At 36.2% G+C, this 15,929-nt stretch overlaps 2 protein-coding genes across 3 annotated transcripts; both read left to right on the forward strand.

Annotated features, from left to right (window-relative positions):
- The first annotated feature begins 433 nt into the window (after positions 1–433).
- On the forward strand, positions 434–5,109 carry LOC145555658 (uncharacterized). 2 transcript variants are annotated; one of them, XM_081617399.1, is made up of 7 exons: positions 434–1,002; positions 1,107–1,200; positions 1,728–2,882; positions 3,100–3,162; positions 3,261–3,481; positions 3,611–3,729; positions 4,579–5,109. In XM_081617399.1, exons 1-7 carry the CDS (start codon positions 934–936, stop codon positions 4,712–4,714), a joined length of 1,857 nt encoding a protein of 618 aa, XP_081473525.1. In that variant the 5' UTR covers positions 434–933; the 3' UTR covers positions 4,715–5,109. The 2 variants fall into 2 exon arrangements, with proteins under 2 accessions (XP_081473525.1, XP_081473526.1); XM_081617400.1 differs by having other exon boundaries at positions 4,606–5,109.
- A 1,222-nt stretch (positions 5,110–6,331) lies between these two features.
- LOC145555659 (U-box domain-containing protein 62-like) lies at positions 6,332–14,553 on the forward strand. The gene is made up of 8 exons (XM_081617401.1): positions 6,332–7,234; positions 7,912–8,221; positions 8,897–8,978; positions 11,588–11,645; positions 11,845–11,933; positions 12,164–12,259; positions 12,345–12,415; positions 14,199–14,553. The coding sequence occupies exons 1-8, from the start codon at positions 6,736–6,738 to the stop codon at positions 14,320–14,322; spliced, it is 1,329 nt and encodes a 442-aa protein (XP_081473527.1). The 5' UTR covers positions 6,332–6,735; the 3' UTR covers positions 14,323–14,553.
- Positions 14,554–15,929: the final 1,376 nt, after the last annotated feature.

Genomic DNA, 15,929 nt, shown 5'->3' on the forward strand with positions numbered 1-15,929 from the left:
TGTAGAACGAACTAACGACAATGTTCGCCCACATAAATTCTAATCACCTTTGACGACACCATCACTTGGCGCTAACTCGACCTATCCTACCTTTCTCCTCCTCGATCATTCATATACCTCCGAAGGGTCGTTTATGGCGCACCGTTATCTGAAAAAAGGTAACATAGAGTGCCTTCTCAAATTTAACAAAAGGCAACTCCAATTCAACTAAAATTAATGTCAAAAAAATACTTTCAAATGAAATAAATAAGCCCCAACCAATCCCAAACTCTTTCAAGGAGCTTAATTAAGTCATTAGATTGACTAATTAATTAATTGATTATAATGTTGTCCACAAAATTGGGGTAAGGGACAACCGAGGGAGAAATAATGAGTAATGACCAATTACCCTCCAATTGATTTGAATTTGAAATAAATTTTGCACATTATTTTGTCCAACCCTCTTTCATTTCTGCGGGAATTAGCCCTTTTAGGAGAGAGAAAATACACATGACTTCCTAACAATTGGAGGCGGCAGTAGTGAGACTACTCTAATCTCACCGCGCTTCACTTGAATTCAAAATCTATTTCTAATTTCAATTCAATTTTCTACTTTTTTAAACTTAAATCCCAATTTTTGATTTTCTTCAGTTAAAAATATAAAATCCCTAAAGATTCTCTTGTTTATACTTCAAAACCCTCAAGAACAAACAAACCCTAATACCCGCGCTTCCCCAATCTCAATTTTCATCTTAACCCCACTTCATTTCTGGGTTTTTCTCAAAATTACCAACTACCCATCAAAGTTTGATGAGTTTTCTACCTACCCTTTTCAGCAATTTCAGATTTGTGTGATTTTTGATCTGGGATTGTTTCTTGATTTTTGGTTGATTTTCTTCGAATTGGGGATTTGGGTTTTGTTCAAAGAGGTCAATTTTGTGGTGTAAGTTAGTAATGGGAGATGAAATGTGTTCCCATGGTGCTTCTGAGGCATCTGGGAAGATCCCACAATCTGATTCTAAGGTTAGGATTTTGACTTTGTTTTTGATAAAGGAGTTGTTTTTTTTGTTGGTTTGATTTATGTGTTTGAAGATTTTGACTTGTTATTGTGGATTTTGTGTGTGAAGATGGTGGTGGGCGCGAAGCGGCGAGGCGAAGAGTTGGAGGATGATTCTCATGTTAGTCGGAAGCAGATAAAAACGAGGGATCTTCAATCGGAAGGTATAATGATCGGTTCGCCTTTGAAAGTTTTGAAATTTTGGTGTTATTTTGCTTTGTATAGATGCTGTTGGCTAGCTTTACTTGATCTGAATTGCTTTTAGTTTGGCAGGCTTGCTTTGATCGTTATTATTTAGTGGAATTGTTATCCACATTATCATATTAAGGATTTTAAACCCTCTTTTAATTGTTTGCAAAGTAGGTGTTGTATAAATGAGGATTAGTAAATTTGACAAAAATTTCGCGCTTTAAATGTGTCAAAAATGTTGTGGTTTAACATATTGGTATATGCAATACATGGTGTAGGTAAATTTTTAATCAACTAAGAATTTCCTGTTATATGACAATTATAATGTACTATGTACATCGTGTAAGATCAAGTATGATACTCCGAGCAGTTATTGTGCTTTCATTTAGATGTATTAACAATGAAAATCCTCATTTGGCCCTTTTCAGAACTGCATTTTTAAAAATAGTGCATCTACTTTTTTTAACCACTTGAGTCAAATTAATGAGATCTTTTACCACAGGAATTGATACTCATGAACCCGAAACCTCTAAAATTGATGAAATTGAAGAACACATGGACATTGTAGAGACCCAGAGTTCGCAAGTTCTTGGCAAGAATGCCATTGAAAATGCAGATGCAATACAATTAGGCGGATCGACAAAATCTACGCATTTAGTTGACCATAATGATTCTATGCCACTGGATCTCAATACTGAAATGTGCACTGATGAAAATTCCGGTTATAATGATGCTGTTGTGTCTTTAGAAGGTCCCAAAAAGCATTCCTCATGTGCAAAAGGTAAAGCAATCCTTGAGCATAATCGTATGCCTTTGGGCGGCGGCAATCGCTTGGATCTTAACGCTGAAGACGTTGCTAGCTCAGTTAATCATGAACCTTTCAACACCCATAAATCTCAAAGTAATCAGCAAACAAGGGATACTTCTGATAGTGGGAAAGCTACAGGTCGCTTGGAGGATAAAGATGCTCTAAGAAAGTGGAAAGAGATGAAGAAAAATGGTTTTATGTCATCTTCTTATGGCTATGGAGGCATACCAGCAGCGCCTAAGCAGCGTGGAAGAAAGAGCAAAAATGAGGTGCTCAAGCAGAAGATGGAACAAGCAAAGAAAGAACAAGTTGATAGGTTTACGAAGATTGCTGCTCCTAGTGGATTGCTAAACGGATTGAACCCTGGGATTATTAACCATGTGAGGAATAGTAAACAAGTGCATTCCATAATTCAGTCACTTGTCAAATCTGAGAAACGAGCAAATCGTAGACAAGCAAATGAGGTGAGAGCTGAGAGTAGAGAGCTATCTGAAATAAACACAGAACAAGATAATGTAAAGTTTTCTGGGGTACATGGATCTGGTCTCTCTTATGGAGTTTCATCTCTCAGTTCTATGCCAGAAAGCAGTTCACTTCAGGAGAACCATTTTTCGCAACATAGTTCTGCCTTATATAGTTCAGAAGATAGGAGTGGATACAGGGATCCAGCCACAGAGGAGAGGTTGACTTATCCAAACATGTCTTTATTTTCAAACCCCAAGAATTATAGTGAGGATGATATACTTGCTCTAAAGTTGGCATCTTCAACCAAAGCCTCAGAAAGTACTAGCTGTCTTTCAAATGAGGAATCAGCAAATGGTAGCAGTGTTGACACTCTTTCTGTTAAAGGTGAGCTAGTAACCCTTTTTTGCCTTTATTTTTGCTTGAAGTGCTCATTATTGCAGCAATTATTGAATGCATTTAAGATGAAGCGCATAACTCAACAATGTATCATCTTAGTTTTTATTCCTGTTTTGATACTTTTGAAGTCAAAGGTTATTGGCTATGTTATAATGGTATCATCTGGTTGACCATTTAACACTTTTTTTAATTTTCTTTGTCTCAGCTGCTACAGTAGCTTCCCAATGGCTGCAACTTCTACATCAGGACATAAAAGGGCGTCTTGCGGGTGAGTTTGCATTCATTGACCGCTTTACATGTGAGCTTTCATTGTTAAAGATATGTGGGTCACTTAAGTGGGCTGGTGTAATTATGATTCTGTTGCAGCTTTGCGACGTAGTAAGAAGAGAGTACGTGCTGTTATTACAACTGAGTTGCCTTTCCTCTTGTCAAAAGAATTCCCTCCCAACCAGGGAAATGATCCTTGTGTTATGAAGGATTCTGCTTCTGGTAACCCTAGTAAGGCCACAGCTGAATTACATCAGTCGCACTGGAGTAAGTTGTTCAACCAGATGGATAGTTCTCTTTCCGAAGAAGAGAAACAGCTGGTAAGTTAAGAGGAAGATGGTGATTTAGTATTACAATTTGAGCACTTTTTATATACTTCTTAAAAGTCATTTGCTAATATATTATTTAGATGAAAGCAACTAAAATTACTCATCTTTCACCTGTGGTAGGAATGCTGGCTGAATCAAGTAAATGAAATGATGCTTCACTGTGATCAAGGCCTGCAACATGTACATTGGAATGCTATATTTGAGATGCAGCATATGGGAATTGTAGATAACAATTTAAGGTAGAGCTTTAGTCCTTGTCACTATTGCTTTAATGAGAGTATATGTTCATTTCATTCAGCTGTACGTCTGATTACAAGATTAAACTGATTTAGCATGTGAAGATGTGATTGCTTATTTTTACTTGATCACTTCCTATGCTACTGATGCATGCTTTGGTTCTTATATGTATTCGATCTGCTTTATTGACTGATTTCTGGCTACATAATTCATCAGTGTTGCATTCTAAACTTTGATTATATAATGCTTAAATGGGAAGCAAAGAATTGTAGGCATGAAAATAAGAGCTTGCTTGGCATATTTAAGAAGGTGTTTTATTGACCTTAGGAGAATTGTAGGCATAATTTAAAAAAAAGAGGATTTGTCATTGAAATAAAAGTCTTATTTGGGGTGTAAATGATGTGCTAATGCTTGCATCACATGGCTCAAGGAAATTCGTTGTATATTCAAATTTGTAGCTTATAGCATGTAAACTCTATTGCCTCTTGTTTTCTTTTTTTGAAAGCTGCCATTTGTTTTCTTAGTTCTATTTTTGTTAAAACCTTTTGTTTCACAACAATATTTGTCTAAGTTAATTTTTGACAGAAGTTAAAGAAGTAGAGATGAGCTAATATAAGTGTTTTGATGAAACAGTGAGTGAACTTATATCAGGACAACCAATTTAAACCTTGCCACATTAACAAAATGAGGGCTAATATTGTGAGCTAGGTTTTTTTGTTTTGTTTTTTTTTTTTTTTTTTTTTTGGTTTTGGCAAAAGCTTGTTAGCAGCTGGCGTTTCTTTAGCTTTCCAAAATTGCTTACTTATGCTCATCAACCATTATTTGAATGGTCAGATTTAAAATTTATTAAGGTATGCCTTTTCTTCTTTTGACTACAGATCAAAGATTAATGATCCAGAGAAAGATCTGTCTGTGAGAGCCGCTGCAGCTTCTATATACTCGACGTGCAATTTTCTATCTTCAAGGGAAAACGTCAGCTGCTGCTGATCATTCCTCACAACTTCTCTAAATCCCTTGTTTTCAATTATAGTACTCTTTTATTTTTTTCCCCCTCCCCTTTTTCTCTCATAGTTCGAGGAGATCCTCTGATCTCCATGTGCATTTTTACCAATCCACCTTGTTCCCTGGCGGAATAATGATCTGTCTGAGCTTGTTTCATGTAGAATTAGTTGTTGAATTTACCCATGTATCCATTCAATTTTCTTAGATGTTAGGTGTAGAAACTGATAGTTTGGATATTCATGTCATAGTGGTTAGGAGAACTTTTTCTTTACCCTTTTACTGCTACTCGATGCTACTCGTAGAAAGTAGCCAAGCCATTGAGCTTTATTGTATTTAGATGAATGAATAATTCTGTTTCAGATCTGATTTGTCTGCTTGCCTGTTGCTGAATCAATTGGTCCGAACAAGGCAACTAGAATAAAGACTGCATGACTAGAGAGAAATGACCAAAAAAAAGAGCCCTAATTTATACCTTGAAGCCTGGATCTCCAATGTTTTAATTTTCAAGCTTGCTATGTTGATAAAATATTACACCCTACAGTACCTCATCAGAATACTGGCGGGATCTATTCTAAATTAAGTAGCAGCGGGGTGTTCTAGCATTCCGGCCGGTATGATCCTGCTGGGGGCATGGTCTATGGTAAATTCATAAGGCCTTTGATAGGCTGAGAGTTGTGACTTGGGTGCATATTGTGAAGGCCCCTCATGACATTACCAGCCTTGGAGCAAGTTTAGCCTCAGGGGTGACATCATCAATTTGAATTTTAAGATTTATGTTTAAGACTTTTTTCATTTTTTTTCTTAAATCTCAAGTTGAGTCTTGAAATTTCAAGATTTAATTTAAGACTTGAGATTGAGACCCACTTCACTTTTATTTTTATCATTTTTTTTTAATTTTTTTTTTTTTTTTACATATAATATGTTATATATTTGAGTCTTAGAGCTAAAGTGATAAATTTGTGCAAATCTTAGTGAGTATGATGTCACATTCAAGTCTAAGACTTGTGCTAAACTTGTTCTTATAAATCAAAGCAAACTATGTAGGTCAGACCTTGTAGAGGATCTGAGTTTGACCTGCCTTCTGTTCAAATTCAATTTTTTCTGACTTGGATCATCCAAACTTAGGATAACTGATGTAAGAAGAATGGAAGATCACTCAAACTAGCTTAGGATTTGGCTGATATGGTAAGAAAATGACCAAATTTGACATGACACATGAAGCACCCCTATGAGCTGTGGTTTGTGTATGAACATTAGTTTTAAAATTTTGCACCACCTTATTATTTCTAACCAATTTACTAAGATTATACGAGTAAAAATATTATGTTCATTAACTTGGCACGTGAGCCTGATCAATCATGAGGTTCATTACAACATAACTTTTCTTTTATTTTTTTAAAAAACTGTTTGCTCGAGTATGATACACATTAATTAATGTCACATGAGCCTACACTACCCAAATCAAATTCGTTGAAGTCTAGGCCCTATCCTTTTTGAGCACAGCAAGGCCTAAGGCTATCTCCGATTTCTGTACAGATGGTCCAACAGAGGAGCATGGCAGTCTCTACAGTCTCTTGCATTTAAAAATCCACGGTACCAAAAAAAAAAAAAAAAAAAAAAAAAAAGAAAAGCATGATGTAAAATTCGTGATTACGAATTTATGCATACTTTTTTCTTCTTTTGCCCCAAACCTCTCTCGATCTTTATCATCAACAAAATCTCTCAATATCAGTATTTCCCCACTTTTTAAGTCACACTCAAAGATCAAACTTAGAAGTAAGCATTAAAAATTCAATCTTTCTTATCCTACACCAAGTTCATTTTTCTCTTTCTTCAAAAAAATTACCAAATAAGGTTGAATTTTTATGGGGTTATGTTCTAATTTCTGCTAGAAAATCGAATTTGTTGCTAAAACCCAAAATCTATACATACCCACAATTCATTTCTCCTCAATTTTCTCCCTTTTTGCAAAACCATCAAACATTGAGGTTGGTCACAGACCAAAAATGGCGGCGTCAGAAAACATGGGTTTGGTTCCAACTCAAAGAATGGAAGACAACTTGAATTCTCAGCTCCTTTTTCAGAGCAATAGCAACCCTTTAAGGTTCGGGCGGGGGCCCGTGAATCCGGGTTCGAAACCCGGGTATATGGATAACAAGCTCTTTAACATGGATCACCGTGAGAGGGGGTACTTCTCGTCGGAGCTCCGGCGATGTGGTGATGGTGTAGGTGTTTATGAAGAGGGAACCGCTTCTCCGAGGCGAGGCGGGTCTCGGGATTGGAATGGGGGTGGACCCGCCTCGACACCGAGTAGCGGCGAGGAGGATGATGAGGAGGATGAGGATGATGAGGAGGAGGATGATGAGGAAGGTGATGGTGAAGTGTTGGGATTGGTGGGAATTAGTGGTGGTAGAAAGAATAGTCATAGTAGTGGTTGTGGAGGGAGTAGTAGTGGAATTGGGGATAAAATTGGGGTTGGAAATTCTAAGGATCATGTTTCATTTGGTAAGTTATGTGTTAATTTATTTATTTATTCTAAGTTTATTTACTTAAGTTGTAGATTAAGGAGTTTGATTAAGTAGACTATGTGATCTTAAGTCTGAATTTATTGCACAATTAGAAATTCATGAGTAGTGGTGATCATACTGATCAATGTTACCCAATTCGTGTTATGAGAATGCAATTAGCTTTGTGGATTTGTTAAATTAGTCCAAAACCGAATCACTCGTACGTTACAACTTACAGTTCGTGGGGGTGATAAGCGATATAGGTTACTTGTGGTGGTGATTGTTGTAGTGGTGAGCTATTGGGGAATGAAGATAGAATTGGGGTTGATATTAAGTGTCTGTCTTCAATTTGTAAGAATTTTATTTGTTGCATTTGGTTTGTTTTCACAGCTTGAATTAGGTAGGTAGGTTAAATGGTATGAATAGATAATGGTTGGTAGTTGCAAGTTTAATTAATTTAGAGATGTTATGTGATAATTCTTTTCACCTCATAGAGAATTGGATGCAATATCAAGCCTGGACTTATTATTTAGAATCTTATGCACAGTATCAACTGTCAAGGAATTTGGCTATCCCGAATGGGGAGGGAGTAATGATAAGAAAATGTTATGGACCAGTGCTATGGCTTGTTTGGGTGTGAAAGCTTTTGGTTAATTTGTTAATTTGTGATGGTAGGTTCATCAACTAGGCAAATAATGATCAAGGATGGAGGTATCTTGCAACCAGGGGGTAATGCGAATAGAGTCAGTATGAGTGAGAATGACCAGCAAGGAAGAGTAGGGAACTATCAAAAAATGGTTACAGTTGCAGAACATGATGGTGGTGATGTGTATTATATGCAGTTGTTGCAAGGAACAGAAGGCTGCAGCCAAGGTCAGAAGGATATAGCTGGGGACAATGGTTGTGGGTTCAATGGAAGGAAGGACATCGCTACTACTAGTGATCCAGGAGAGTCACTGAGAGCAATTTTCTCTGATCCAATAACGTGAGTGCCTGTGGAAATTAAACTTCTCTTGTTTGAGCAGAGGCCAGAAAGTTTATTATTTTTATGTTTTCCCTACTTTTCCTTAAAGGTATGCAGACGTAGTCAACCATAGAATTAGCCAATAATGTTCAATTAAATGGGATCTGAGTTTACCTAGTATCATGCATGCAATTTTCATAGGCTGATCTCTGATGCTTGTTGATTGCATGTCATTGCATTGTTAGTTACAACTAATCATAAGTTCGAATAAGGGGAAATAAATCTAGATCAAAGCTATTAAGTTAATTATATAAATATACATAAACTATGGATATCTTGCATTGGAAAAAACACTTATCATTTTGTTTACTAATAATATGTAATTACTACAAAAGTAATGCTATCTATCCACACCAAATTGCAAGCCATGAGCTTCGTAGTTTGAAGATCTTGTTAGGCTTTTGCTTCCTATTCTGTCTCTTTTACTCTTCTTCCCTCTCCTAAATTTTTACATTATTCTTCATCTTCTTTTCTTTGAAGCCTAAGACTATGGGTTTCGCTATTCATGTATGTTTTGTATTATTATATTTTATCTTAGGGTTTCCAAGTTAGTGTTTTCTGAAGATTCTACTCGCTAGTTCTCCATGACCCAATTGTTTATCTGAGTGTTTATGGTGCAAAGTTTTGGCTACACAGGGGAGCTCTAATGGATGATGCAATGATATTACCTTGTGGACATTCCTTTGGAGGTGGTGGAATTCAGCAGGTTATCAAAATGGTGAGTAATCTGAAATTCCTATGTAAAATGTTATGTAGCTAATGATCACCCCCCCCCCCCTTCTCTCTCTCTCTCCCCCAGCGCGCCCTTTGAATCTGGATGCATTCTTTATGACGTTTTTGTAAGACCAATTTGATATGTCTGCAATGTTGATTTATCTTCTTTTTTGGCAACTTGGCATATATAATGTTGATTGATATAGTTTTGATCACTGATCTGGCAGCATTACCCAAGTTTCTGGCTTGGATTATTTGGTTCCATACTTCCATGTGCTATATGGGCTATGCCCCTATACCTATTTCCTACCTTCTTATATGTTATTGATGAGCCAAATCAGTTAACTTCTGTCATGAGTGTAAAACATATTTGCAATGCTTAAGTTGTTGCCTGGTGAATGGCTGTGAGTATTTTAAAACTCAGTGTATGAATCTCATGTAGGTTGAGTAGGCACAGGCTTTTGTCAGAACCTGTTGATCTATTACTAAGCTGGCAAGCCAGCAAACCCACCCTTTAAAGCCCTTTGCTGATTAGGTGAGTGGTGACCTCAGCTATATGAATTCTTTGGTTGGAATCTACGTAGTAGGAATTAATGATACTTAGAAAGCTTCCACAAATTTTTTTTATGTCCATTTAATCTTGAATTCATGAGTGAATTAAAGTTATTGATTGAGTATCCATTTCAGGATGGATATAGCTGATTCAAGACATTCTTTGAGGAGTTATGTGAGCAAATTGTCAATTGATCAAGAAATCAACCCAGTGATACCGACCTTGACTATAAACCCTTTACCTTATATCTTCAATAATAAGAAATTTCGTAACAAGTTCTGAATCCATACCCCCCCTCCCGTGCTATGCTCTTATATCCTCAAAGGTTCTAAAGGATGACATATTATAGCAACTTAATCTTCCCACCCATGAAAAGTGCGTTCTTTATTCCGCTATCCATATATTTCAGGATCGGACTGTCCACAAGCTCCTAAAAAGCTTTAGAGCTTGGACTACCACTTTGTGGAACCTTAAAGCAAGTGAATGGTCACTGTTGAATCTCAAATCCAACCGAGGTGACACTAGTTTCCAACTGATCTGGTTAGTAGTTACCCAGTAAGACTGCAAATACACATAATTATTTTCATGCTAGATGAATGTTTAAAACTGCAGAATATCCAATACACCTTTCATCACATTTAATCTTGTTTGTCTCGTGCCCTTGATGTTAGCTACATAAACCTGATCTTCAGATGTTATTGTTATCGACCATTTTGTACTTAAGGAAGCTTTATTTTATATTTATCTCTCAAGACCATTACGTACTACGGTACTAGGCTATTTTTTACTCTTGTTGCAGTTTCTCCTTAGTCAATTCTTACTTGCCTAATTATAGGTCTTGTGTCTTTTATATACTTCCCACACTTCGTGTTCAGAAAGGATCAAGGCTTGTTAAAAGACAGTTTGTTTGCAAGCTCATGATCTGGGTAATAGTACAAAATGACTTTGAATTCAAATAGAGTAACTGAGAGAATGTTTGTTTGTTTTTTAATCAATGACTTTGATTTTAAGTACAAAGTAATTTTGTTCATTTGTTTAAAAGAATATAAAGAGATTTCACAAAACTCTATTCAAGGAGAAATATATTTTGAACATACTTATCCAACCACTATATGACTTGTTAAACCTTCCAAATCTCACTAGACTTTCATACTCGATCTATTACCCATATACTGTTTATCTTTGTTAAACCTCCCAAATCTCATTTGAGAAAAGGTTGTTTACAATCCTCTAACCTCCCCCCTTTTGGGTCCCCCCTTTCACTCATCCTCCCTCCCTAAAAAACATTCTACTATATCTCTATATTCACTGTTAATGAACAAAACTCCACTATAATTTCTCTTATTTGAACCTCTGCCTAGGAGAACTGAGAAGTTTCCTGGATGGAGGGAGTATAATTATCCTGAAAAATATACAAATACCACTACTATTAATTAGCAAGGTTTTTATTTTATTCATTGAATAAGAAAATTTATCGTCACAAAATCAGCTGACTCGACCTTTTGAGATATTCTATAAACCATTGATAATATTTCCCAGACATTTCACAGAAGGTTCACTCCAGGTAGCTCACAAAAGCTAGAAGAGTCCTTCTGTGAGTATTCCATTTTTGGCGAATCTTGATCAGTGACTGCAATTCTTTGCTATTATAATATACTTTGTCTCTCCGAGACTCTGCGTGTGTCTCCTGTGTAGGGTGGTGTGTGAGAGTGTATTTTTTTGTGTCTGATTAGCACGTGCACACACACGTGTTAATATTGTGGATTTCAGTTTTGAATGTATGTACCCAGTAATGCTTTTTGTCATTCATCAGTCATTTTACATCTCTCCTTGACTCCTTGGCCCTTGCTAATGTAGTGTGTAACTATCATTTGTTCTTTGGTTATCGTCCATGTAAAGTAGAATAGAACACTGAATTACTGAACCACAGGAGCCTGCTAACAAAATCCTTGACACTTAGTTACTCGTGTATTGGAGAGTTCATTATTTCCTCAAGCTTTGATTTTATTACCTCCTTTTGAAAAACTATGATCAAATTATGTCTTTTCTTCTATTTGCAGAAAGCTTGCTATACATGCTCGAATCCTGTAACTGAAGAGTCGGTGGCAAAAAATCTCTGTAAGTGATTAAATACAGAGGTATTTTAGCTTCAATTAATAATCTGCTCATGAAATTGAGGTCAATGTAACTCCCTTCATGTTGTGAATCTGCTGTAGCCACTTAGGAGAAATGAATATCTGTGCGAATTTCAACCTTTAGTTTAGTTGTGAATTATGTTTTATTCTTATAATTCATATAATTTTCTGGTTGTTTTCAGCTCTTCGAACTGCTGTTCAAGCTTTTCGACGTGAAGAAGATTTACAGATGTACAAAGCTTCCAAAAGGAGAAGAGAGAGGCTTGAACAGGTCTCTTATGTTTCCTAGTGAATTCAAATTAACTGTTATTTTTCCTTCTAATAAAAAAATTAAGTACTTTCAAGACATGGCTTTTTTTTAGTGTGAGTCGTTGGGTGGAAGGGTGTGGGGCAAATGGACAATTCATCTGTGTTGGGAATAGTAGACAATCAGACTTGTTCAAACTAGAATTTATGTGGTAACTGAAATGAACTACAGTTGATTGCTTGTCTGTTATGCAGGACAAGGGTACTTATGGTGATTCATCTTTCTTAGATTCACCTAGAGGAAGAGGTGTACAGTTTCCGTTTGTTGTGACCGATAGAGTCATCATCAAGGTTAGTGAAATAGTCACATTTTTGTTTGTTTTGGCCATTTTCTTTGAGGTTAAAAACTGATGAAAGGAACTGTAACTTCTATCAGGGAAACAAGAGGACACCACAACGTTTTGTGGGCCGTGAGGCAATTGTTACGACACAATGCTTGAATGGATGGTCAGTTGACTTACTATGTTCTCTCTCTCCCCCCCTCCCCCCCCCCCCCTCCTCTCATTGGAAAATACACACGATACTCATTTAATGGAAGGGTGTGCAAGTTACAAGTCAATATAAAATCACCAAAAAATATACGCAGAAAACACTTCATTAATCAAATAGGTGAAAAATCCACAATCTTGTATTATTAATCAATCCTATTAGTGATGGATCACAACCGAGACAATCTCCATAGATCGTGTTAGTATGTAAATTCATCCCAAGAACGCCCAACCATTAGCTTCTCAAAATCTCTCAAGACTGCATCATTAATCTCAGGAATTTACTCTACCTTTCTTTAGAAAATATTATCCTTCTTAGGAACACTTTCTAACTTCTTAAGATTACATCACTAATGTATGCTTGCAAGGCTTTTAACATTGAAATTCTCACAAGGTGTAACTGCCTTATGAACACCCTCTACTCCTGTAGTAACTTAAGATTCATACTTACACCTAAACTTCGCTGTTTTTACATATATTGCACCACCCCTTGGCTTGTCCTTTTGTGTGCACCACAACCTCACAAGTATGTCCACAAGTCACAAACAATAAGTACTACCTTTGTTTCCGAAAGTTATTAACATTTGCTGTCTGCACATAAAGTAAGGCAATTGGAGAGCGTGTTGATGTGATGAGTGGGTGTTGGCCGCTCCTAGGGAATTAAGTGGATAAAGTAATAGAGAGTGTAATAGGAAGTGTTAAGAACTTTCAGAAACAACATAGTGAGTAAATAACCCATTACCTTCTCATGTAGGACATGGAATTCTACTGCCACTAAATTATATTATAGGCCTCTTTATATCCTAAAATTACACATCTTTAAGAAAACTAAATATAACTTGTATGATATAAGCCTATAAGGATACCATGACCAGCACAGGCTTGCAGGCTCCTTGCACCGGAGTGCCAATTGCCCGAGCTTCTCTGAACTTCTTTCTGACTAAGTGGAATGCGTTTGCCACCCTCGAACTAGTTCTTGTTTATTTTTCGTCATAGCCTTTCTGAAACCTCTGATTCCCACTCCATTTTGGTCTGGAATCTATAATTACCCCATTGACACTGATGTATTATACTATTATCCCTTCCTAGTTCCTACCATATCTTTGGGCAGTAATTGTAGTAATGAAAATCAGTGAAGAGAATCAGCTACTTGGTGGTGGAGGTGCATTTTTATAGATAAAAAAACTTATTAATGAAAAATCACTTGTTAATTACTTGCGAACTCATCACATTTCCTTTAAATATAAAACGTTAAACAAACAAGCTCTTGGGGTATCAAATGCCTTGACATGGTTGCTTACATGAACACAGACACTTCAATCTGATTCAAAAACATGTAAGAATGAGCAAAATGCTAATGTTTGACTCATTGACACACTTGTTTTCAGAAAGGTTACTGAGTCTGAGCAACATTGTATTCTGGAACTCTGCTAGAAAAAATTGGTTATAAAGGATAATTTATACGTAGTAGCTCTTTTAATAGTGACTTGAGTAAAGGTGTCGAGGTGGGCTGGGTCGAGCTGGTGGGTGGAGCACTATGACCATCCCACAAAGCTGGTTTATAAAGCTTGTAGTTCAATCCACCTCCCAATCGCTGTGATCTCTGGTCTCAACTCTCTAGATTGCTTATTACAGAGCACATTGTTGCTTTTGTTGAATCAGTTTGCATCTAGTTTACTTTAATGGAATAATGTGCGTCCTTTGTCACGAACATTCCTGAGGATTCCTTATTCTCTTGTTAGGTATGTGGTGAAGACTCTGGACAATGCAGAGAGTGTAAAATTGCAATATCGATCATTGGAAAAGGTTCCAGACAACCCTTCCTCAAAGCCAATTGCAGAGAAGGCGACATCAAACTGGCTGTAGCCCCAAGATACTTCGGCGTTGCCTAATCTAACAATTTCAGGTCAGGATCTTTAGAGGGTGAAGACAACACTTAGAGGCCTTGTATATATAGAGGGAGTCATTTTCAATTTTCACCAGAGGAATATGTGCCTTTGTATAACTTCCTCTACTCCATTGTATGTAATTTGTTTATTAAATCTATTTTTCATTTTATTACATTAGCTATAATCTTAAAGACAGAGAATTGAGCCACGGCCCAGATTCGCATTGACGAAAAAGCCCAATCCAATGGGAGAAGTAAAGGTTCACAAACATACACAAATTCTCAAGAGAATGTATAAAACTCACCCTAAAAATATGGTATCTATGTCCCCAAATTACAACAAAATTTTTATGTTGGCATATTTATCATGGCTATAAACTTGAATTTTCTCGTTCTAAGATGTGTACGAGACATCGAAAACAAACTTAAATACTAGTATGTATACTTGCGAGTATTTCTTTTACATAATGAAATGGTGTACTCATTTCTAAACAAAACTCGGGTAAATAATGTAAACTATAGGTTGTAAACCACCGTCTTCAAATTCCATATTCATTCATTTCCAAAAATTATCCTGGTAAATAATGATAATACTGAGAAATTAATCCCTATAACACTAATATGTTGCTGGCCACACTTATATGGGCTACTTTGTTAGTGTTATATGGGTTACTTAGACAATGTTATAGGGGTTACTCGGTCAGTGTTATAAGATTACTCGGTCAGTGTTAAGGAGTTACTCGATTAGCGACTCATTGTTATAAAGGTTACTTTTTTTTGTTACAAGCGGCGATACAGTGTAGTCACCCTCACACAGAACGAGCTGATATAATTATTTACTTCTGCTTTTACTTTTCCAAAACATGTTATTTTTTTTCCGAGTACATCTCAAAATAAATGGAAATCTGACAAAACATAAATAATTGGGTTTTATCATTATTGACATCCCTGCTCCACAAAGGCAAACAACGTACATGCGCTCCATAAAATCGAAGTTAAAGTGAGAATCATTTTCGTCTCTCAATAAAGTGGAATTACAAAGTTATGGCTAAGTTTATATTCTACTATCATTGTGTGTAATGTTTTCTACATTTTGATGTTTACACTTCCTTTTCTTTTCCCCTCAAAAAACTTTGTGTTAGTCCCTACCATTACACCTTTAGTCTTTCCCCAAATAATGCATCACAAATTTGTTGTCCTACAATAATTATAGAGTACGAACGACTTCCTTTGTTCTTCTAATATTGTCAAATTAGTTTCAGCTAGAATTTTCAATTTCTAAACCTACCCCTTGTGATCATCTATTGCGATTTATGTAAGAATGAACATAGTCATGTGATATTTTTGTAAGTTTCATCACAAAATTTTGATGCTTTAAACTTATGTAAATAATAAAAGATAGATACCAATGGTTTAACTCGTGTTTTGGAGAGTTCTATCATCCATGTTGCAATAAATATATAATGGAGAAAGCATAACTCTATAATAAGAAGTTGAAAGTGAAAACAATTAATAAATAATATCAGTAACTGACATGTAATTTTATCTTGAAAATATTACACAAACTGTCACAAATTTGACCCAC

Source organism: Chenopodium album, chromosome 8, assembly GCF_948465745.1.
Source record: "Chenopodium album chromosome 8, dcCheAlbu1.1, whole genome shotgun sequence".
Classification (NCBI taxonomy): domain Eukaryota; kingdom Viridiplantae; phylum Streptophyta; class Magnoliopsida; order Caryophyllales; family Amaranthaceae; genus Chenopodium; species Chenopodium album.

Excerpts from the sequence above, each read along its gene's own strand:
- LOC145555658 (XM_081617399.1), top strand. The coding sequence starts at position 934 with ATGGGAGATGAAATGTGTTCCCATGGTGCTTCTGAGGCATCTGGGAAG. Across the intron at positions 1,003-1,106 it reads TCCCACAATCTGATTCTAAG|ATGGTGGTGGGCGCGAAGCG; the intron begins GTTAGGATTTTG and ends TTGTGTGTGAAG. Across the intron at positions 3,163-3,260 it reads CATAAAAGGGCGTCTTGCGG|CTTTGCGACGTAGTAAGAAG; the intron begins GTGAGTTTGCAT and ends ATTCTGTTGCAG.
- LOC145555659 (XM_081617401.1), top strand. The coding sequence starts at position 6,736 with ATGGCGGCGTCAGAAAACATGGGTTTGGTTCCAACTCAAAGAATGGAA. Across the intron at positions 8,222-8,896 it reads ATTTTCTCTGATCCAATAAC|GGGAGCTCTAATGGATGATG; the intron begins GTGAGTGCCTGT and ends TTGGCTACACAG. Across the intron at positions 11,646-11,844 it reads GTCGGTGGCAAAAAATCTCT|CTCTTCGAACTGCTGTTCAA; the intron begins GTAAGTGATTAA and ends GGTTGTTTTCAG.